Genomic DNA, 22,705 nt, shown 5'->3' on the forward strand with positions numbered 1-22,705 from the left:
AGGACGAGATCCGCCAGACAATCTGGTGCTGTATGAGGCCAGCTCGTTTTTTACAAGCAGTTGCCACGTCGAGCTAGTCCCGTGTGGTCATGATGTATAAACCGTCGTGGGTATGCAGGGACTCAATGAAGCGGAGACTTGTGGGCCATTGCACTCGATTCGATCCCGTGAAGCACCACGTGAATTTGACGTTGGACGATCCTCACCGTAGCTTGTCTGCATGCATTTTCCAGCAACATGATGCCTTCACACGAGTGACGCGTCCCCGTTTGGAAACGTTGTGTCCGCCCTCCTTCATGTGATGGGGGGGGCGTGGGTGCCTCGTAAACGAATTCCCGATGCTGAAGCTTTCAACGCGTGGGAAACGTCGTACCTCACCCTGGAGAACTTTGCGTGTGCACGAGGGCCCTTTTACCGCGTGAAATATCGAATGTGTAATCTCGCCTGAGGAAGATGCCCGCTGCGTGGCAGTGCGGCGTCGTGCGTACGCAATGCCATGGCAGTGAAGCCGTTCGTTTTCAAGAACGAAAGGCGCTGCTGAGAATCGATCGATTCGATGGAACCCGGCTGTCCGTCCAAAATCGCCATGAGAGGGTCACTTTTCAACTGTCTTCATGGAGCCCACTGCGTCCTCGGCCGCCAAAGCCAAGTTAGATCTGTTCTCGGCCAACCACTTCGAGAACCTCCAGATCGCATACACGGTCAGCTACGGCATCATGTTTGCGCTCTCGATCGTTCTCCTTGTGTACTTGCGCCACAACCGGTTGACAGCATTCAAAGGCAACATGTTCGCCGCGCGCAAAGTGATCTTGCCGACCTTCGAGGCCCTCTTCTGGGTCGTCGCCATCGTCACGGGAGCGTACTTTTGGTACTTCCTTGCGACCACGTCCATCCGCTACGTCACCCCGATCACGTACAGTTGGTTCACCGAGGCAGTGTACCAAGGCAGCCAGTTCACCTTCCTCCTCGTGACGGCATACTTGTATCAATCGAGTGTGTCCCGACCGGCACTACATCGGTCGATTGCCCTTGCTGCTGCGGTCACCATGACTCCGATCATCGTTGTCCATGCGCTGGACACAGCGAACGCGTCCAACGAAACCACTTTCATCGTCACGAGCGTGATTCGAGCATTCAAATCGATGTGGTATGTCTTGATGCTCCTTCGACCAGTGTCAAGGGCCAGTGTCCGAACCCAGCGCGAGTTCGCCCTCTTTGCGCTGGTGTTTTACACGAGCGCATACGTCCACGGGGTCTTCATCTTGATGAACAACGTCAACGACGCGTCCGAAGTTATGTTTTGCAACGTCATTTGGGTGTCGTTCGCGCCGTTCTTCATCTGGCGCGTCCTGCGCGCCGACACGGAGCACTGGCGCGGATTCAGCGAACGGGCGTGCGAACTCCAACAGCACTTTCGAGAAAACCAGGGAATGCAGGAAATCGTGTCCGCCCAAGGTCTCCATGTCCTCCTCGAGGTGCACCGCAAGGACATCATCGACTTTGCCCACATGGAGCTCCGAGAACCCATCGGAGTCGGCGCGTCCGCGAACGTGTACCGCGGCATGCTGCACTCGACAACCCACGTCGCCGTCAAGGTGTACTCGCCGACCGAGATCTCCGAGTCGACCATCCTCGCGTTCTCGCAGGAAGCGGCGCTGTGCACGGCGCTCAAGCATCCCAACATCGTGTTCTTCCATGGCATGTGCATCAGTCCGCCGTCCATCTGCTTGGTGTACGAACTGTGCCGCGGCAGCCTCGAAGACGCGCTGCAGAAACCGCGCGCCGGCTACGTCGAGCCGCTCTGGCCCAAGCTGTGCTACATACTCGACGCGGCCCGCGCCGTCGCGTTCCTGCACAGCTTCTCGCCGCCATTCATCCATCGCGACATCAAGCCGGCCAACTTCCTCCTGGACGCGAGCAACGTCGTCAAGCTCACAGACTTTGGCGAGGCGCGCAGCATGGCATTCACGATCGAAGACATCGCCAACGACGACCGGTCTATGACGGTCCGAGGCACTGTCGACTACATGGCCCCCGAAGTCATCGACGGCAAGCGGGGCGTAGCCAACTACACCGAGACGGCGGACATCTACAGCCTGGCCATCACGATGTGGGACATCCTCCACCCCGGCCGGGAGAAGTACCCGAGCAGCAACCACAACCACCTGAACGTGTTTCGCATGGTGCTGGACGGCCAGCGGCCCCCAATCGACCCCGAGATCCCCCAGCCGCTCCACGACTTGCTCGAGAACTGCTGGAACGCCGACGCGATCTTCCGTCCGTCGGCCAAGATGGTCGTGACCGTTGTCCAGGAATTTTTGGAAGAGTTGTGTGGCCAAGTGTCGCAACGAGTCAGCGGGTTTGTGTGTGGCTTCGAGTCGCACACACACGGCAATCGATTCGTGGCGCCGTCCGCCGCCTTTACTGGCAACGAGCTCGTACGGTGCTTCATGGAGCACGGGTATGCTTTCGAGACCGAGGAAGCGATCCGGTTTGGCAACGCGCTCATGGACGCGGGGTGTTTGCATCACACAAAGCACACCACACCGTTCGAAAACTCGACCACGACCACCTACTTCTTTGACACACAACAAGTCGACTTTGCAGCCCCCATCCAAGACAGAGTATCGATCCTCGGAATGAACGAATTTACGTCGTTTCCGACTGGTGCGCATGACGGACCTGCATTGTGTCCATGCCGAAAGCTCGGACAAGGCCATGTCAAGAACAGAGCGGCCGTGGCTCGCACGACAAATCCGTTCCATCGTCCCAAGGACGACAACGTCCTGACCGTGAATCTCCTCCACGACCAGTGTCCTGACGACGTCGACTTTCCTGGTTTCCGTACGAGTTCCACTGGAGGCACATTGTATCCTTCCACGCAGCGTACACTCGTCTTGGAGGTCCAGTAGGTTGTTCCGTAGTCATGTGAAGTGAAAATGCATCAAACGCCAGCGAGAGACCAACTGCGCCTTCGGCCTTTTAAAGTTACAACAAGTTCCAGTTGTCTAGACTGTGCCGCATGAACTTCGCAAACGCCGCGCGCTCTTGCGTCGTTGTTTTCCACCATCGAAATTGCTTCTACATGCGCGCCAGACTCCATCACATTTGTTTCGAAGGCAGGTGCAGGCTGTACCTGGATGCTCGTGGCTGCATTGTGCTCCTCAGGGGGGCGATGTAGGAAATACTGGCGCAGCGTGTGCTCCACCAAACTCGGCGTGACGGTCTTGGCTGTCGGCGTCGAGTACGTCGCCATGCCGGCAGCGTTGACCGCCGCCACTCGAAACGAGTACGTCGTCTTGGGTTTCAAAAAGTCGAGCGTCAACCTCGTGTCCATGCGATGCAGCTTGAACTCGCTCTCAAACGGCCCGTCGTTCGTGCTGTAGTCAATCGAATACGCTATGAGGGGACTGCCTCCGTCGTGGGATGGGACTGTCCATTCCAAGTCGACCTTGGTCGGCTCGACATTCAACACCTTCGGGGCCTAGGAGCCTCCCCCATCACAAGCGATGAATGGTAAAGACGACGTACTGGAACAACGTCGGGGACAATGGCAGGTTTCGTTGCGAGGGCATGGCTCACTGGACTAAAGTCGCCTTTTCCAAGTGCATTTTCAGCCGAAATCGACACCACATAGCGTTTGGTGCCACGGAGACCGACGAGGTTCATCTCATACAAACCGATCGCGCCGTGCAAAGCGTCCACGGGCCACACAATCTGCTCCACGAATCGGCGGGACGCGACTCCGTACGAGTCGTCGTCGACGAATACCATGACGTAGTATCGCAGGATAGGTTGCCTGCCGTCGTGCAACCACGTGAAGTGAATGCATTCAGAGAATGACTCTGTGTACCCGTTGTCGCAAGGCGCATGGAACGTCATGGTGAGTGTGTGAGATGTTGCTGCGGTCAGCACTGGCATCGCCGGAGCAGCAGGCACACTCGGGAGTGTCGCCACGATGTCGGACCACGGCGAAAAGGGAGAATCGAGCACCTTCTTGTCGATCACGTTGGATGCTTGTAGCCGCACTCGCATCGACTACACGGTTGGTCGAACGGTAAGGCTATTCCAAATGTTGTAGACAGACCCTGCCCGCATCCAGCGCTGTGATGGTGTACAGAGTGCTGGGAAGGCTCCGCGCCAGCACGATTGTGCTCTCCACGTCTCGCCCGTCTTGGGCCCACTCAAGAGTGTAGTGGACGATGTCGCTGCCGTTGTGGCGGGGTTTGACCCACGTCATGTCGACCGAGTGCGACGCCACGTTACCGATGGTTGGGGCGGCGGGTGCATCCGGCGCTGCACACATGTGTGAGGGTCCAGCATCGCTCCGTTTGATACCTACCGCACGATATCGTCTTGACATACGAAGACGGGACGTTGTAGTCGCCGACACCGCATCTTCCATCGACGTGAAAACCATCAAGTCGACGGCGCTGCCATTCCTTACCGATTCTCGGCGGCGATTTGAAATTGGTAGATCATTCCAGGCTGTACGCAGTGGATTGTGTACTTGAGGGTGAACGGCTCCGGGGCCTAGAAGCACACTCTCGTGTGATCGACGTCGTTGCCCTGCATATGAAAGGAGAATACCACGTGGGCAGTGACAGCCGCGGTCGATGCACCGCCCGTGGCCAGTCGTTCAACGCGCCGCTCGCTTTGCTGTCGAAGTTTATCACTGCGTTCGATGCACGTCTGTCGTCGCTTCGTTTTGGCCGCAAGGCGACGGGCCTCGCGCACCTTGTCCTTTCGATCTTTGTCTACGTGGACACATGGCTGAGAGAGACCTGTTGCCGTGAATGGTGTACCAGCTTGGATGGCATCTTGGGCCGCCTGATGCTCTGCCGCGATGGCTTCCACCGATACAGTGACGTCGACCGTTGCGTCGATGTGCAGCGGATCCTCCGGAATGCACCGAACGTGGTAATGCGAGATGCGCGCGCCATTGGCACTGGGCACGAACCACTCCAACACGACGCTGCGGGTTCCTACGTCGGACACTCTGCATGGCTTTTTGATCGTAGACGGCCCTGGCGCAGACTAAACGTTAGCCTTGTCACGCCGCGTCCACGTACGGTAAGCCACCGTCTCGACGGGCATGGTGGGAACGCTGAACGCGCTGGATCCAATCTACCATCGTATCACAGCGTCTTGCAGCACTGAGCAAAGCCATCGCCGACCGTACGCGATTGATTGCCGCTACACAAAACGTGTACGTGCATCCTGGGTCAAGGCTCACGACAGTGTGCATCCGCTCCTCCGCCGGCACGTCGAACGGTGCGCCGAAGGCGCCTTGGTCCTTGGACACTTTTATCTGGTACTTGTCGATGCGTGATCCATTGCCCTGTTCGTAGCAGCCCGACCCTGCTATCAGAAAGAGTGCCGCCGACACCAACTCACCAACGGCTCTGTCCACGTGATCGTGATTGCGTGGCAATCGACATGAAACACCACGGGTTGCGCGGGAACGTCAGGCTCTACGCAGCAGAGTGAGGCCAGGCAAAGATGCGACTCGGCACCCGTTGGAATGACCTGCCACTTGATCACTTGCGCGTCGCGCCCGGACGAGTACACGCAATGCCCCGTCGGGGTGAACGATACCGACAGCACCGAGTCGTAGTGGCCACGCAGGGTGAAGACGCACTCAAACGTGGAAGGGTTCCAGATCTTGACAAAGCTGTCGCTGCTCCCTGTGGCCAAGTAGGCAGTCGTTGGGTGGGCGGACAACGCGCACGTCAGGATATCGCGGTCGTGGGCATTGCGAATTGTGTGCATGTGTGTGCCGCATGCTGCGTTCCAAAACTGGAGCAACGTCACGGTCAGAGCATGACGGACTTGATATGTACCTTGATGCATTTGTCCGAGGAAACAGACACGAGGACGTCGACAGCGTCGGTGGAAATCGCATCCGCGGATGACGCCCCCACCGCGCACCAGTTGATCGTATGGGTGTGCTGGACAAATACCTGCGCAGGCAAACCGTGAGCGGTAACGACAGCCACTCGAAACTTGTACCCCTTGCGCCGACCTCTTTTGAAACTCCACGACCGCGGCATCGTCAAGAAAAATGTCATTCGCATGGAACGTCACACGCTCGTTGCACAGTGGGTGCCTGATGGACGACGATGGATCGAGCAGCGTCAAGATATCGATCGACTCGAGCTGTGCAAGCTTGACGGGGTCGTCGTCGGCTTCGCGGAGGCCCTCGGTGGCGCCATCGTCCGGGGATCGAAACGGAAACAACGGGGGCAAGAGCAGGTCAAAGTCGGAGCTATCGCGATGACGATTGTGCGTCCAGTCGTCGTTCAAACAAAACTGTGGCAGGTGGTGCCCAACCGTGAGTGTTTGCAAAGTCACGTCCGGTGAAAACAACGCGTCCAACGCTCGATTGTACTTTTGCCTGGCGGTCCAGTCGAGTAACTTGGACGGCTCGAGCTGTGACGGCGTTTCGAGGGTGGATGGCACGATCTTTGCACTGGACGGTGTGAAAGGCGTCGCTCGTGTATCGTTGGGAGTTGGCGCGTGGGCTGCCGTCGGGGTGACGTCGTGCGCTGCGCTGGAGTGACCCGTTAATGCTGTCCGATCGCTTGCATCGTCCTTGTTTGAAGGGTCGCCTGAATTGCCGGTGGAGAGTGCGTCGGACTTCTGTGCGTGAAGCCAAGCAGCAACATCCCATCGCTTGATGAGGTAGTCCAGCGCGCTGCATGTGTATAGGTACCGTCCGGCAAACCCGCACCAGGACACCCCGCCATGGTGGGCTGGGAGCACGCCAATGAGCTTCATGGTGTTGGCATCCCAGAAGATGCAGGTAGAGTCCATGGATGCCGTGACAAAGACGGATTCGTCAGGGCTGAAACAACAGCTCGTTATGATGTCGTCATGGCCAAACGTGCCGCGATGTTGAAGTGTTATCTTTGCCGCGTCCTTGTCCCAACGACACATCGTGGGCTCCGTTCCTGTGCATGCTTGCGGTGATTGTCCGTCCGCCGAGAAAATTGTACCTGCACAGATCGCGACGTTCGACGCACTGGCAGCCCCAATTGTAATGCACATATTGCTCGTTACAGCACTTCGCCCGAGCGAGGCAACCGGGGCGACTTGGTCCATGGCCCACACGCACATGCTGCGTCAAACCGTTGTCAACCACGCGTCCGAGTGAAACGCGCACCTGTCCATTCCTACTGTCGCGACATGCATCCCGTCGCTGAACGGAAGGACGCTGTAGACGGGCTTCACATGAGCTGTAAACGAGCGATTCACCATTCCTGGCGTCATTTTGTACATTCTTGATGCAGTATACACTCCGTCGGCAAAGAAGAAGCCTATGCGACGTGATGATGCGGTTGTTAGTCGGTCAACGTACCATCTTCACGAAGGTTGTCCTCCGCGGCCAACGTGGCCACGCGCGAGACCATCTCATTGATCTTGGCGTGCTCGTCCGAATCGACGAGGACATCCCTTACCCCGAACTTTTCGAGCAGTCGCTTCTCCACCTTGTCATGGTGCCGCTGGTGCGGTGTCCGCGTTTGCATCACCGCTGATGCAGGCGAAACGGCGGGTATCTTCAAATAGTGTTTGATTTCGAAATAGTGTGATTTCAATGGCATATTTAGTGTTAATTTGGGTCGCCAACTGGAATGGCGGCATCGGATGGCGCGGCGACGACGACGACGGCGCCACGATGGAGTGTATTCAAGGTGCTTCAAGTGCTTTATGAGAACATTGCGCTTGAAGGTCGCAATGGTATCTCCGTGCGCCGACTCTTTCACAAGTTTGAGCCGAGTGGCGATGTCCACATGCACGCAATGATCTGGGCAATCTTGCGCCGCGGGTGTTCTCCGACGAATCCTGTCCAGGTTGCGCACAACCCGCAGATCAGCATGCAGAACGAGAACGACAGCACGTTGCCTTCTTCAATTTCCACTACGATGCCAAAGAAGCGGAAAGCCCCGGCAAAGACGGCAACGAAGAAGAAACGTAAGAAGATGTCGCCCGACTCCGAAGTGTCCGACTCGGAGGAGGCCGTGTGCCGACCGTCGGTATCTAAACCATCGTCATCTGCACGATGGAAATCAGGTCCTGCTCCAACCACCGCTCTGCCCCAGCACGATCTCGCTCCTTTAGATGCATCCGATATTCCATTCGACGCCGCGATGGCCGACCCCATGCTGGTCCTCGTGGCCACGTACGACATTCGCCTCCAGGCCCTGGGGTACTCAAAAGTTGGTGTTGATATCAGCGCCATTCTACTGGACGTGCTGGAAATGATCGGCCGAACGCGGTGTATCGGGATCACAGTTAGCTGCATCAGCGACACCCTGTTCAATGGCGACATTAAGCGCATGCACTACTTCCTCGATGAACTCGTCGCGATGAATCTTGTGGAGAAGCGTATCTTGACTCTTCCTCCGCGCCGCTTCAATATCATTCATTTGAAGCGGTTTGCTGCGTTGTTCGACCCCCACACGATGGGGTTTGCCGGCTTTTACTTTGAGCACGAGCCCAACACGAAGGCAATCTTGGTCAACAAGCTCCTGCGGTCGATGCAGGTCCGGAACGAAGAGACTGCTGTGTTCCCCGACGTCGCCAAGCGCTTTGGTCTCCAAAAACGGCAGCAGGAGTCCCTGCGCAACTACATTTGCCAGGAAGCGACGAAAAACCCATTGACGTGCCCACTTCATATGTTCATGGCAACCTGTCATGGCGGCGAGCGGTCCACGGGCCGCAAACTCTGGTGCGTCCGCGTCGTAGACACGTCTGCGAACACCGGCTCGTCCATCACAAGGGGCGGCAACGAGTTCACCTTCCCGCTGGCCCACAACATGGGAGGTGCTGAATACTTGTATCGACTGGTTGATGCCGCGAGCCCGGAAGGCATCACAATCCCAGAAGTCAAGGACGTTTGCGGCAACCCGGACAACAAGTGGGTGTACAAGAAGATGCAGCGCATGCTGATCCACCACAACGTGGTATCGGAACGGGTCATGGGCTCCCGCAGCGTCGTGCACAAGTTCAGCGTCGTGCCGACCATCATCAAGTCCGAAGAAGTGGCTGCGCCAACTACTGCTGGCGTCGGGGTGGGCATCGGTCGGTATGCTTCGATTCGGCAATCAATTCAAAACTCGGGACACCGTCTCGTCGGCGACGTGTTTGTGGAACGGCAGGCATTCTTGATGGACCAAATTCACACCAACTCGATTGTGTCGGTCGGGTACCTCCGGCGAACGCTGTGTGCCCACGAGAATCGCCAGGGCACGCACGGCATCGATGGCCGGACCATTCTTCGGCTCCTCCAGCCCCTCGTGGACGACAAGACGATCGAGTTTATTGACGTAAACGTGCCATGGAAGAAAGTGTCTGGTCATACCCGCGTCCGATGTGTCGCGCTTCCATTCGTCATGAAGGAAGAGTCCCAAGCCACGCTGCGCAAATTCCTCGACCAATATTCGCCGCTCGACGATTTGGACTCGACGATCAAGTGGGTCGACTCGTCATTTTCGATCGTGCGGGAAGACCACTTGCGCCAGCGGCAGTTGAATGCTGCGGATGCGAAATCGAAACAAAACATCGTGGCACTGTCGCACAATATTTCTGCGTTCAACGCAGCGCGGCAACGGTTGAAGGACCACCATCGCCAATGCCGCAGGCTCGGGCAAGCGTACGGGATGATGTGCCGCGCCCGGCTCCTCCATGTCGCCATATGCCGCGCACTGGTGCGCATGAAAGTTTGGCCTACGACGGCATTGACCCTGCCATCGGTCGACAAGGAAGCTCGTATTGAGTTCAAGTTTCAAGACGTGATGGCCCATACGTCCGTGCAAGACTATTGCCAAATCTTTGGCACGCCTGAGGCTTTGTCCGAAGCGCAGGAAGCCGCCGTCAAGCAAGTCATTTATGCCGGGAACTCCATGAATATCTCTGACCAGTGGAAAAGGCTTGGCGCCGTCGGCAAGGTGCTCCAGCGCAACCAGCGCAACCGCGCAAAGCGCATGGTGGACATCCTCGTGGACTTCAAGCTCCTCCATCGCAAGCAGCCGGCCCCTCTGCAGCACGAGAGCGTGTACAGCAGCGACGTAGACGAGATGGTGTCTCGCGTCGTCGACCAGACTGTTCACGGCGGCGTGCTGCTTCTCAATCTTCATGTGTTTGTCGCGGTAGTGGACGAGCGCGCGTCGACGCCACTTCGACTTCGCGGAGTGCTGAGGCCGGTGGGATTCGGTCCCCTCCCAGAGATACCCCTCGAGTACTCGTTCAACGACGTGGACCAAGTCATCACGTTTTGGCGGCTCCTGGAAGTGTTCTACCTCGAGAAAGCTCGATGGGAATGCATGATGGAGCCGCCGATGCCAGATCAACCGCCCATGTTCGTCAAGCCGTACTTGGTGCCGTCGATCAATGCAACTCTATCGCTGCTGTGGACGGACAGCGGGTCCCTGCAGCGGCAGAAGGTCGGGATTATGAAGACAAGAGCCAAGCCAAAGAAACGTGTGTTTTCGTCCAACTTGATCAATCCGAATCCGAAGTGGAAGTTGGATGCGCGCGCGCAACGCATCGAACAGCGGCGCCAGCAACCGCTACGGATCAAGACGCCACGCCGCAAGCCGGAAAAAATTGCCTTGACGCCAGACCATGAAGAAGCTGCGCTCGCATCGTATATGGACAAGATTGTGAACCTGTGGCAGGTCGACGTGCCGTTGGAACTGCGTTTTGACCAGGAAGAGACGACTTTTATCAACAGCCGCGTCTGGCGCGGCCGAGTCAACTGGAATGCGATCGGGTTGGAGGTCGGGTGGCCCATGCTGCGTGTTGGCGCGACGCGGCCGTACGTTGGCCTCGAAGTGAAGCGCCGGCTGCTCAAGCACTGCTTGCCGCGCCCGATCGTGAAGAAGCAATTGATGGCGCTAGAAGCTGCCGAAGTCGCGGCCAAAAATCCCACTGGCCGCTTTCTCGAGGAGGTAATGATTCAGTCGGATCCGCGCGTGTATGGATGCCTGGTCAAGGCGGTGCAGATGATGCTACAGCCAGACGCTGAATATGACTCTGCCGTGGCCGACGATCTCCTCACGCCGTTCTCGACGCTCGAAATGAAGATCGTGTGGCGATACTTGTATTTTGCTGGCAAAGTCAACAGAAGTAAGCCGGCCGACACGGGCCATCGTCGCGGGTATGCGTTCTCGCTCGCGATGTTCGACTTCTTGCGGCTCAATGCGACGCAGTGGCCGCTCACGATGTGCCTGGACGCCGCCGAGCACATGGGTGCCATGTCGACGCTGCAGGAGGATGGCATGGAGATGCAGATGCCGTCGAATGCAAGTGCGGGCTTTATGGCGACGCTCCTGGCGGGCCACGTGCAAGGCACCGTCGACCTCGACGTCACGTTCGAACAAACAAAGGATGGCGTGTACGGCAGCATGACCAACCTCAAGGCGGGCCGCAGTTTCAAGGACAACGGGTTCATCGGGCACATGCACCGCTTCACGAATGGGCGGAGCTACGACGAGTTCAACATGGACTGGGTCCTTTCGACCAAGGCGAGTTCGGCAAGTGCCACGGACGACTGTTGGGAAGTATTTACACCTCGAAAGCGCAAGCGATGCGATGGGGAAGGCGGCGAACAACACGACGACGACGACGATGACGTCGAATGGACGTGTCTGCATGCGCCGTCGAAACCATGCACATCCATGAAGCGTTGCCGCAATCTTGTGGTGGAAGCCCTGGCCAAAGCTATTGATGCCAAGGAAGGCGAAGGCACGACTGCCACGGACTTGGCCAACAATTTGTTTCCCCACGCAACGTCCCAACGACGACGGCAGCAAGTCCAAGAAGCCCTGGACCAACTCGTCACGAACGACCGCGTGTGCGACGTGCATGCGTACAACTGCGTTCGCTACGTCGCTTCCGCGCATGCAAAGCCGTGGATGGTGTTTCCCTACGCCTACAAGAAAAAAGTCGCCGAGTTCAACCGAGACGAGCCACTGATCGCTCGACCATGGCTCAAGATGAACGGCACGACCAACGAAGCGTTCATGGTGGTCATGAAGCGCGAAATCACCATGCTCGTTGCCGAACGACCAGGGATTGGTGAAGTGCACATGAGTGAGTACTTCAAGGGTCTCCTCGGCCTTCAAGACGTTCGGTGCCTGTGCTTTCAACTCATCGATGACCGCGTGATCTACTCCCGTGTATCCAAGAAGCGAAAACGATGCAGGTTGTTCAGTGGAGCTCCATCATTACCGGAGGAACCTGTCGTCGGCGAGTACTCGATGGACCGCGACGAGTTTGAGATGCACTACTTTCCATCGGTCGACTGCTTTGGCCAGCTCGGGAATGCGGTGCAGGAACTGCTGTAGTGGAGCGGCGTCTCATGATTGGTTGAAATTGGTGAAAAAATCGTGTTCGTTTTTCAAATCGAAGGCGTATATTCAATAAGACATTTGTTGATTGGATAAAAATTAACCCAATCATGGATTGCATTCATGTGGACTTGCGATATGGAGGCGTTTATTCTTTATCCGTCGCAAGAGCGAAGAAGGGGTGGTGCATATGGACGACGAAGCGGACGACTCGCAGGTGATACGACAGATTATCGTGCAGGGACATGCGCTTCATGACGCCATGGACGAAGAGATGGACTCAGCGAGCGAGCTGAGCAGCCAACAGTCGGCTGCAGATTCAAACACCACCGACGTCGCAGCAGCTACGGGACTAACGACGGACACAACGTGGAATTGCTCTCGATGCACGTACGAAAACGACTTGAGCTCGTCAATTTGCGAAATATGTGGCTCGTCAAGGGAAGTGAATGATGTTACCAGCAGCGATGCGCCATCATCGACTTCGTTTGCTGCCGTGAATGGTCGGTGGGAGTGTGCAGCATGCACCCTGCTCAATCCGCACCAAGTTCATGTATGTACTGTTTGCAGCACACCGAATCCAGCCAGCATGGGCGCCGCGCGATCGCATAGTGGATTTGGGTCGGCGCTCGGACTTTTTGAGAGAGCAGACAGGGAGGCATCGTCCCATGTTGGCATTTCCAGTGCCGCGCTCGAAGCCCTTGCGAACGACCAGAATGCCTCCGTCAAGTTGGTGGATGCTCTGCAAACGATGACACACAACCTGGCGATGATGGAAGCGTCGTCGGAAGGCGGCCTCGGGCTCCTCATGGGACGGCCGAAGATTACCACCAAGAAAGACCCAAACCTGGTCACCGTCCTAGGCACCATCCTGTCAAACAAGACGAAGTTCGAGCTGCAGCCGCGGCTGCTTGCATGTCAGTCACTCAACTACCTCATCAAGATGGACCTTCGCATGTCGGACGGCAAGAAAGCGCAGGATTGCATGACAATGTATCTTGGTGTCATGGACGAGATCGCATCCAAGCATGACGAACGAGCTGGTCGTGACGACAGTCCCGCCACGCTGTCGATGGAGAAGCACCTGGCCGAAGAAGCTACGAACGGCCTTGAAGTGTCTTGTCATTTGCACCCGTTCGCATTTCGGGAACTGTGCCAGCCAGTCCCCCTGGCAAAGCTTTTGCGTTTTCTGCTTTTTGCCAACGCACTCCACCTCAACGTGCTTCTCACGTCCTTGTCGCTCCTGCAGAAGGTGTGCCAGAAGGTCCATTTTCACATGAAGCCACCACCGCCGGCAGCTACGCTTCAAAAAGCGCATCATCACTCGAATGACAAGCCCACCGCGTCGCCGACAGTTCTCTCCACGATCCTGGGTGCCCTGGAAACGTACATCGGCCACTCAAACCCCCGCGTTCAAATTGGCGCGATCAAATGCATGACGATTCTGTACCATCGCACGCCGCTTCACGACCACTTGTCCACATCGTGCATCCGCCAGCTGCTGCACATTATGGTTGCGCCGTCGACAGAAGACAGCTACGATGCCAGCCGTGCATCCGTGGCCCTTCTCACGGAACTCGTGGACGAGTCGACAACTGTGTTTACCACTCTCTTGGACCCCGACGTAGTCCGGACTTTGATGCAGCAGCTGCCGCCGATGCTGCAAACCGAGGCAGTAGCGACGTCGACGCTTCGATTTCTGTCCAAGGTGACGGCGCGAATCGGCCACCAAGCCTCCGGTGTGGCGAAAACGTCGTTGATTCTGCACCGCCTCCTCGTCGCATTTATCAAAGCCAACGACGTGTCGACGGTGTCGGCGCTGCTGAAAGATGGCGCCAACTTGCACACGACATCGCCTTCGTCGCCATTCTTGGTCGCTGTGACCGACTCGTGTGTGGAGATGGTCCGGCTACTCATTCGAAAGGGAGCGCATGTGTCGGTGGAAGCACTGCATGCCGCCGCATTGGCTGAGCGGTGCGACATTGTGTCGCTGCTGTTGCAGCATGGAGCGAGTCCCCATGCGGCCAACGAACACGGTGAAACGTTGGCACAAGTGCTGGCGAAGCACCCGCCCAGCCACCCTATCACCAAACTCCTGGCCATGCACAATCGCGCCAGATTCCACTTGCTTTCCGTGGACCACGACCGTGGCGAAGCTGACAGTCCCCACCACCATCACCATACTTCGCGCCATCCCGACCACACTACCGCGTCGACGGACGGGGCTACGTCATCACGAGTGCAATCTCCGCCAGGTGACGTCCATGCGCGAGGCGAAGTGCTCCTATCCGACTTTGCGCGCGAGTGGAACGATATGGATACGGAAGAAGACGACGAGTCGGAGCATTTTGATGACGAAGAAATGCATTCGGACGATGACGAAGATGAGTACCATGGTATGTACCACGACGAGTCCCAGGACGATGAAGAGGACGACGGTGACGATGAAGGCAACGATGAAGAAGATGACGAGATTCCCATGTTGGTCGATCCCGACGACGGCGAGGACGACGACGACAGCAAACATGGCGACGCAGACGACGGCCTTCCGCTCGTGGACATTCGTCGGGAAGACGCGGTTGCGTTTACCCACGCGCTGTTTACGAGCCTCGTGCATGCCGTGCCATCGATCGACAACAAGCAAGTGACAAACGCCGTCCTGTCCACCATGGCGAACGTGCTCATCTACCCCATCGAGTTGGCGGACGGCGACATCAACGTTTTGCTCGAGGTCATCCACGGCCTCTTGATGGAATCCAACGACAGTACGATGGAGGGAGAACATGGCGCTCCAGACACGGACCTCAACGTGTACGCGATGGTGTTGGCACTGCGCTTACTCGAGGCGCTGTCGTCTGTGAACAGCGGGACGGCCGTTGTCTGCCAGATGGAGCGACAAGGGATTTTGGATCGATTGCGGTCGTTTGCTGCGCAGACGCACACGAGCCCCGTCGACGCAACCGTCGCCTCCCTCGTCATCGAGTGGCTCAACACGGGGACCTCGTTGTCTGCTGATATGCCGATGGATTTGAATCCGATCGTCGGCCAACTGAATGCGCTATGCGACGCGCTGCCGAAAAGCCCTTCGACTTGCGACACTGCAGTCGGCCCCGACGTCCTCGACGACCTCCTGACGTGCATCGACGCCGGCATCACGACGTACGAGTTGACCAAATCCAACGTTGTGCCAACCTTGCTGCATGCGCTGTCACTTCAAGAGATCCCGTGGAATCCCAAGCTGCAAGCGCTCGTGCGGCACTTGCATCAAGTGGTTGGGTTGCATGAATCTTTGCCCACCGTCACGTATGCCATGGCGAAGGGAAAAGAATTTTACCCGTTGACGCGACAATTGCGATGCCGCATGCGCCTTGTCCCGAGCCATGAGCAAGTCGCGCCGGTGCCTCCACGAAGCATTCACGCATCGCCATTGACGTTGTTTTCGTCGTTTGAGCGGACGGTGTTCCGATGCGCGCCAATTTCCGATCCCAAGTGGCTCATGTACGCGTGGAGTTTGGTGGGCCAACCGATTTGGAAACCTGTCGACGGCAAGTGGGTCGAAGCCGCGGTGTGTGGCTTTGACGCGTCGACGGGATGCCACTTGATTCACTTTCGCGACGAATTCGTCGAGGAAGTATTGCAAGAAGAGGCCTATCGCCTCGTCAAGACGCCGTTGAGAGTGTTTTCGTCCGTGTCGATGGATTTGTCGCTCTTTGGATCCACGTCGGCGCTCAAACGCCGCACTCCAGATGACCACAGCAACAGTCCAGTTCGTCGCTCGAAGCGCGTCAAACGACGGAGCTCCGACGACGACGCTTCATCCAGACATGAAGACGCTGCGGCGGCAGCGCCTTCGGACGGCCGGTCACCACCGTCAGACAAAAGATCGCGCGAACGACGATTGATGGATGTGCTCAAGTTGCAAGACTCGACTACTCCTGGAGAAGGCGACAAAGTGTGGGTGTCGAACGGGTCCAGCATTTGCGTGTGTGGGACGTATGTGCGGAAAACCACGTCGCAACAGGTCGAAGTCGAGGTTTCATTCGGGTCGCAGGTCAACGTCCCGTTGGTTGTGGAGGAGACCAACTTGGTGCCGTTTCAAGCCAAGGCGCGGCCGGGGTCCGCATCTTCCAAAGGTATTCATCGTTGGTCGATTTCTTGATTCAGTCGTCTTGTAGTGCAGCGCATGCTTGGTGCACTAGACTTCCAAGGACGAGGCGGGGGCGGCCGACCTGTGCTGGAGCACCTGCGACGCCTTTTGGCGCGGTCACGACATGATCACATCCATGCCGACCAGAACGCCCCTGCCGTGGCAGGCATCGGTGGTTCCTCTGAGACTGCTAGTGCAGCTAGTGGAACGCCGAAGAGAAAAGGCAAGCAGAAAGCTGTCAAAGCACCGAGCCCCCCGACGATCCAATGCGAAAACCAACAATTTACGGTCATGGCACCTCCGATCGTTCGCGTCTTGCTGGGGTACGGCGACTACAGCGACAAATCGGAGGACCAGCTGCACTGGCTCACCACCGACGGCGATCACTTGAACGACAAGGCGATTCCCGTGGCGCAATGGTTGTTTCACGTGTTTGGAGCCGGTCAAAAGCCCAAGGTCAAGCCCGAAACGCTGGACGTCCCCTCGTTGCAGCACGTGTCGTGGTCGCTGGCTACATTTGGCGCCTTTTGCAAAGAAATCAAGCTTGGTCTCATGTCGTCGGAAGTGTGGATAATGTTTTCCAGTCACTCGACGACCGAGACTGACCAAGACGTGCTGACGTGGACTCAATTCTCGGCCTGGCTCGTGGCAATTTGTAGAGATGCACGGCACATGCGGTGCTTGTGGCAGTACTTGGAACACTTGGGCTTCAAGACGTCGGCATTCCTGTCGACACCGACAGCCCCGACGCAGTTGGCCGAGTTTGCACCGGACGACAACTTGTTTTACTGCTTGCACAAGATCCACCCGACGCGGTCCTTGGGTCTAGTGCCTTGGAAGTGTGTATTCAACGTGTTTTGTGACTTTTCCGTCCGCTGGAACAACGACGACGCAACCAAGCCGGCCACACTGAGCGAGCCGTTGAACGATGTTGTGATGGCAGATGACGGAGAAACAAGTTGGGGACCGCCAGTATTCACCCAAAGCGTTGGCTTGCTACGTGTGCTGCACGAACAATTTAGCGCAGAGCTCGGTAAAGACGCTTGGCTGAACCCGCGGCTGTCGCGAAAACTGCGCATGCAGCTGCAGGACGTGTTGTCCGTCACGAGCGGGACGTATCCAGCGTGGTGCGACGAGTTGGTGCAGCAGGTGAGGCCATTGCGCTTCTGTGGCCACACTTGCGCCGTCATGACCCACACGTGGTTTCGTGTAGTCCAAGTTCTTTTTCCCCCTTGAGATGCGCTACACGTTGTTTCGCACGACCGCGTTTGGTTTTTCCAGGTCGTTGCATTGGTTCCGAGACCACTTGGACCACGACTCGACCAACGACGAACTGTCGATCTCGCCGCTGCCAAAGGAACGCGCCAAAGTTGATCGTGTTGACATCATCAAGAGCGCCGACGCCGTCATGAAGGTGCATGCCAAGCGCAAGGCCATCCTCGACATTGTATTTGTCGGCGAGCGAGGGTATGGATCTGGTGTGACGGCGGCGTTCTATTCGGCCGTGGCGAACGCCCTCCAGTGCAATAAGCCGTTGCGGATATGGTACGTTGCATTGTCGAAACGATTTTTAATACCATGGCAGGGTGAACGGACACGAAGATTCGAGCGGCGACGTGATTCGCCACCCCAATGGCCTGTTTCCACTCCCGGTGCTGGACGCCACCGACGTGCTCAAAGATCGCTTTCGTCTCATGGGGTACGTGGGTTTGTCTCTCGTCGTAGTATCGTCGCACTGACAATCTTGGCTCCAGTCGTTTGGCGGGCAAAGCGCTCCAAGACGAACGCCTGCTGCCGCTGCCCCTGTCGTCGCAATTTCTGCGCCTCGTGCTTGGCGAACCGATTGCAGTCGACGACGTTGCCACAATTTTCCTCGAGCCCGGTCGCATTCTGTTTAGTTTGTACAAAGCGTCCAAGGCGCTCGAATCGGGCCAACGTGACGTCATGATTGAAAAAATGCGGGCCGACGAGTGGCTCGCGACCGTCGATCTCAACTTTGTCGACCCGATCACGCAAGCCGAGCTCGGTACGCTGTCCGTCGAGATCGCCATAGCGTCTTATGTTTGGCTCGTAGACGTGAACGGAAGTGCCAAGGCTGTCACGGTGGACAACTTGCATTCGTACGTGGAGCTCGTGCTGCGGTCGTGGCTCGATCGCGGGGTCGCAGCGCAAGTTGAAGCGTTCCAGGAAGGTCTGAGTGAAGTCGTGGCGCTGAAAAAGCTCAAGCTCCTATTTGTGGACGAGCTGCAGCTCACGCTTTGCGGGACCGTCGACGTGGACTGGACGAAAGAGTCCCTCCGCCAGACAATCAAATTGGCGCACGGGTACACGTCGTCCAGTGAGCCCATCGAGCACTTTATCGACGTTCTGGTCGACATGACGACGGCGCAACGACGCGCATTTCTCCTGTACGCGACGGGGTGTCCCCACTTGCCACCCGGCGGCGTCGGGTTCGAGAAACTGAAGCCCCCATTTGAAGTCGTGCGCCGCGTGAGTCCCGACAATCAGCCGGTCGACGTGACCCTGCCGTTTGCCCGCACGTGTACCAACACGCTGCACTTGCCCGCGTACTCGTCGAAAGCGATTCTGGCCAAGCAGTTGGAGTACGCGGTGCTCAACAGCAAGGGTGTGATTGATCGAGATTAACCAGATCGACCCCCCATTGACCGTGTACACGTTACTTTTTTGGCTTGAGGCCTTTTCCGTACTCTGCGACGCAGTACTTGGGTTGGATTTTGTACTGCTTGCCAAGGTGCGCCACGACATCGTGGCCCAAGTTGCCTTGAATGTGAACTTCGATCTATTTTCCGTGTGGTACAAGCGTCGCGCTACCCAAAGCAAACGACAGTTGAAGCGACCGTCGTCTCCCGACAAGCTATCGCACCTGCATGCCCACTTCTTTTGGGCATCCCTCGACAAAAGTTGAGGATCCAGGCCAAATTGCTGGTGGAACGATTCGCATGAGGTAGCAACAGGCACACGAGTGTGCATAGAGCTGCACGTACCTCGATGTTGGACACAATCGTGACGGGCTTTTGGCGCTTGGTCAGCTCGGTTTTGACGCGAATCGGCTTGAAGTCGCCTGCGATCGGCGCGACCGGTTGGTCTGGTGAGAGTTGAATCGAATGGTACGGCTATAGGATGCAACAAAGGTAACGTGTGTGGTCGCTCACGTCGAGGCGTACGCGAAGGCGCGACACAAAGAGTTGGAGCACTTCTTGACGCAAAAGTTTGTCCGGGTAGCCTTCCGCCTACGGTCGGTCCGTCCGCTCCAGGAGCACGCCACCGAGCGACCACGTACCGGTTTCTTCTTTCCCGGGAACAAGGCGTCCGTGAGAGAAGCGTCGAGTTGGACATACTGGGGCTCGCGAGGATGCACGAGGCCGTTCGTGGCGATGTAATCGTTCAACCGCGTTCGGATGTCGGTTAGATGCAACGACGTGTTGGTGTCGGGGCCACAGATGACGTGAGTCGGTGGCGTCAATCGGTACAGCTGGACGACTTCGGGAGCATGTTTTCCTGGCACAAACGCCCCCGCTGTTGCTTCCTGCAGTCGAGTCGCATGAGAATCAAGCACCATCGAGTCGACACCTACCGCTTCCAATTCCACGGCCACAGTCATCTCGGACCGATGCAACGGATGGCGACTGACGTCCCTACAGCCCATGGCAAGTCAGGGCTCGATCGTGGCAAAGTCGCCGACGGACATACGGGTGCGTTTTGCGAAACAGCGTGATCGTTTGTACGCCGTCGTGTTCAGTGACGTCGATGACTCCACGGGACGCCATGTGCTTGAGAAAGGTTGAAATCTTCTTATACGACGTGCCCTTGACGTGGATGGAGCTGCCGACGGGACGGCAAGGCAGCACAAACGACGCGTAGAAGTGACTCGCGAGCATCGGGGCGTCGCTCGGCTTGACTGTTTTCATTGCCTGGAAAAAACTGCGCTCCAACAAGTCGTCCAGGTCGCTTTGGGACAAAGCGGTGGCGCCTTCGTCGGCCAGTTCATGTACTGCGCCGGCCTCGTCGGCAGGTGCCGGGGCAGGTGTTTCCGAGGCAAATGGCGGTGCCACGTCGTTCAACACGATGTCTGCGACGTTTAGTGCAGCCGCACTGTCTTCTGTAGGATGGATTTGGCTATCGGTGAAGCCTTCGGGTAAATCGCGCGGAAGTGGTGGCGCCATCCTTGTCAGCTCGTCGAACACGACATGGAGTAGCCGCATTGCCTTGCCTTTCCACCCTTGGACAGCAAGGGTGTCTGCGTCCACCAGCATGTCGCCGATCGCAAACGGCATTGGGTTGCCGTGAACATATACGGCCCGCAGCTCACCCTTGAGAAAAGGATGATCGGCCGAATGGCTGTGTTGAAGTACTCCTGGAAGCATCGGATCCGCGCCACGGAGCAAATAATGGCTCACTGGGGAATGCACAACAAGTTGTGGCAATTGCATGCGCAAGGCAGGTTCGTGCCAGAGCAAGTACACCGACGGGACCACTTCGCCCTTCCCGTGAATATCGAACGCCAACACGTTCGCGTCGACATCTGTGAACAACACCGTCCGACTTGGCGCTGCCAGTTTGATCTTGACGATGTCGGCCTTGGCCAGGAGGGTCCACGGGAAGTTGGCATCGCTCTCGATTCCACAGGACTTGAGAAGATCGAGCCGAACTTTTTTCACATCCTTCCCCTTCAGCCGCGTGTTGCCCGTCGTGCCGAATGGCTTGGCAAACATGTTTGTTGCTCGATCGCCAAGTATGCAGTTCCACGTAATTTTCGGAAAATTTGTGCATTTTTTGCAAAAATATATGAAATATATATTCATTTCAAGCATGCAGTCAGCCATAAATATTCGCGAAATGTGACGAATCCATGTCGTGGAATTGCGAAATCTCGTCGAGATCGATCGCTTGCCATGGCTACGCCGCACCCCTGTTGTCCTTGTCTAGTGCGATTAAGTGCTCAGCCGGGACACCCTGTCGTGCAGTTCTTGCATTTCCAATAGCGCATGCCGCAGTGCCATGCGTGCGTAGGCTGCAACGTGCACCTCCACTCGACCCCTTGGTGTCCTTGCAACAGATACCCCTGGTTATTCACGGTGTAGAATTCCAGCAGCAGAGATGTCGACTTCGGACGCGTTCGCCTCGTCCTCTAACCGATTACACACGACCGCGGCAACATCTTCATCTCCCAGGGCCAGTGCCATGTCGAGCAGCGTTTCACCTTGAAAGCCTTCAATGGTGGCGTCCAGGCCATGCTCAAGCAACGTCTTCACAAGGTCTGCATTCGAGCATCCAAATGCAGCCGTGTATCCCTGCGCGTTGACGGCGTTGATATCTGTGGGGGGGTGTTTGAGCAATTGGCGCACGATCCGTTCCATGTCGAAGCACACCGCAATGTGAAGAGCCGAGTCTTCCGAGCCCGGAAGCTTGAAGTTGACTTGGAGGTCGTGCTGGTCCAGGAGAAATACAACGATTTCTTCGTGGCCGTTGCGGCAAGCAAGCGTCAGCGGTGTGTGGACCTCTTCGTCGGCCACTTCTTCGTCGTGGTTCTTGTACTGAAACACGGCGTTGATCGTCGACTGATCGCAGAGGTCGTCAAGTAATTCTCTATGCCCAGCATCGATCGCGCGGGCCAAGGCGGTCATGCCGAGCGAATGGTTGTGCTCTCGTTTGTCGATGCTGGCGTCCAAGTCGTTGACGAGGATCTTTACTAACGAAGCACGGCCGCAGTTGGCGGCCTGCATGAGCAGTGTCCAGCCCATGTCATCGACGACGTCAATCGGGATGGCACTGTCGGTGCGGAGCAGAGCGAGCGAGATCGCTTCAAACCCGTCGAGCACTTGCACCCCCTCGGTTTCAATCTCCTTGATTTCGTTCGAGGTGTCCTCTTCGGCCTCGTTGTCGTCCCGGTAGGTGCACAGAGCTTCTCTGTACTGGGTCAGCGACGACATGATGCACTCGTATTCTTGCTGCCACTTGTGCATCCAATTCATCACGACAAGTAAGCACTGAAGCGACGTTCCTTCTCCGGCGGCCGCGCGGAGACGATCGACATCAACGGATTTGATGATGTCGAGCAAGACAGAACCCATATGGAGTTCACTGTCCACATCCGCTTCTTCTTGTCCGTCCGTAGTTGTATCGAAGGATTCAATGCTGTGGTCGCGAGTTGCGTTGCTTGACCGCTTCTTTCCCATCCTGGTGC

The 22,705-nt window shown here is 57.0% G+C and overlaps 6 protein-coding genes across 6 annotated transcripts; 3 read left to right on the plus strand and 3 right to left on the minus strand.

The window, feature by feature from the left end:
• Positions 1–614: 614 nt before the first annotated feature.
• Positions 615–2,912, plus strand: H310_08964 (TKL protein kinase; the record flags this gene model as incomplete). The annotated part of the gene is made up of 1 exon (XM_008874899.1): positions 615–2,912. The coding sequence occupies one exon, from the start codon at positions 615–617 to the stop codon at positions 2,910–2,912; it is 2,298 nt and encodes a 765-aa protein (XP_008873121.1).
• A 43-nt stretch (positions 2,913–2,955) lies between these two features.
• On the minus strand, positions 2,956–7,553 carry H310_08965 (hypothetical protein). Its single transcript, XM_008874900.1, has 18 exons — positions 7,361–7,553; positions 7,166–7,319; positions 6,999–7,120; positions 6,013–6,953; positions 5,844–5,963; positions 5,517–5,799; positions 5,398–5,474; positions 5,183–5,341; positions 5,073–5,127; positions 4,806–5,027; positions 4,591–4,757; positions 4,448–4,533; positions 4,343–4,398; positions 4,088–4,296; positions 3,854–4,038; positions 3,532–3,799; positions 3,137–3,484; positions 2,956–3,081 (listed from the first exon to the last, which is right to left on the minus strand). The coding sequence occupies exons 1-18, from the start codon at positions 7,527–7,529 to the stop codon at positions 2,989–2,991; spliced, it is 3,714 nt and encodes a 1,237-aa protein (XP_008873122.1). The 5' UTR covers positions 7,530–7,553; the 3' UTR covers positions 2,956–2,988.
• Positions 7,554–7,623: 70 nt separating this feature from the next.
• H310_08966 (hypothetical protein) lies at positions 7,624–12,450 on the plus strand. The gene has a single exon (XM_008874901.1). It carries the CDS (start codon positions 7,635–7,637, stop codon positions 12,348–12,350), a length of 4,716 nt encoding a protein of 1,571 aa, XP_008873123.1. The 5' UTR covers positions 7,624–7,634; the 3' UTR covers positions 12,351–12,450.
• A 492-nt stretch (positions 12,451–12,942) lies between these two features.
• H310_08967 (hypothetical protein) lies at positions 12,943–19,146 on the plus strand (the record flags this gene model as incomplete). The annotated part of the gene is made up of 5 exons (XM_008874902.1): positions 12,943–16,486; positions 16,553–17,649; positions 17,714–18,045; positions 18,086–18,199; positions 18,255–19,146. 5 exons carry the CDS (start codon positions 12,943–12,945, stop codon positions 19,144–19,146), a joined length of 5,979 nt encoding a protein of 1,992 aa, XP_008873124.1.
• H310_08968 (hypothetical protein) lies at positions 19,074–21,245 on the minus strand. The gene is made up of 7 exons (XM_008874903.1): positions 20,212–21,245; positions 20,096–20,156; positions 19,802–20,047; positions 19,686–19,751; positions 19,506–19,634; positions 19,385–19,443; positions 19,074–19,328 (listed from the first exon to the last, which is right to left on the minus strand). The coding sequence occupies exons 1-7, from the start codon at positions 21,231–21,233 to the stop codon at positions 19,301–19,303; spliced, it is 1,611 nt and encodes a 536-aa protein (XP_008873125.1). The 5' UTR covers positions 21,234–21,245; the 3' UTR covers positions 19,074–19,300.
• A 90-nt stretch (positions 21,246–21,335) lies between these two features.
• H310_08969 (hypothetical protein) lies at positions 21,336–22,705 on the minus strand. The gene has a single exon (XM_008874904.1). The coding sequence runs from the start codon at positions 22,695–22,697 to the stop codon at positions 21,588–21,590; it is 1,110 nt and encodes a 369-aa protein (XP_008873126.1). The 5' UTR covers positions 22,698–22,705; the 3' UTR covers positions 21,336–21,587.

The sequence above is a fragment of the Aphanomyces invadans genome, assembly GCF_000520115.1.
Source record: "Aphanomyces invadans strain NJM9701 unplaced genomic scaffold supercont1.19, whole genome shotgun sequence".
NCBI lineage: Eukaryota > Oomycota > Saprolegniomycetes > Saprolegniales > Verrucalvaceae > Aphanomyces > Aphanomyces invadans.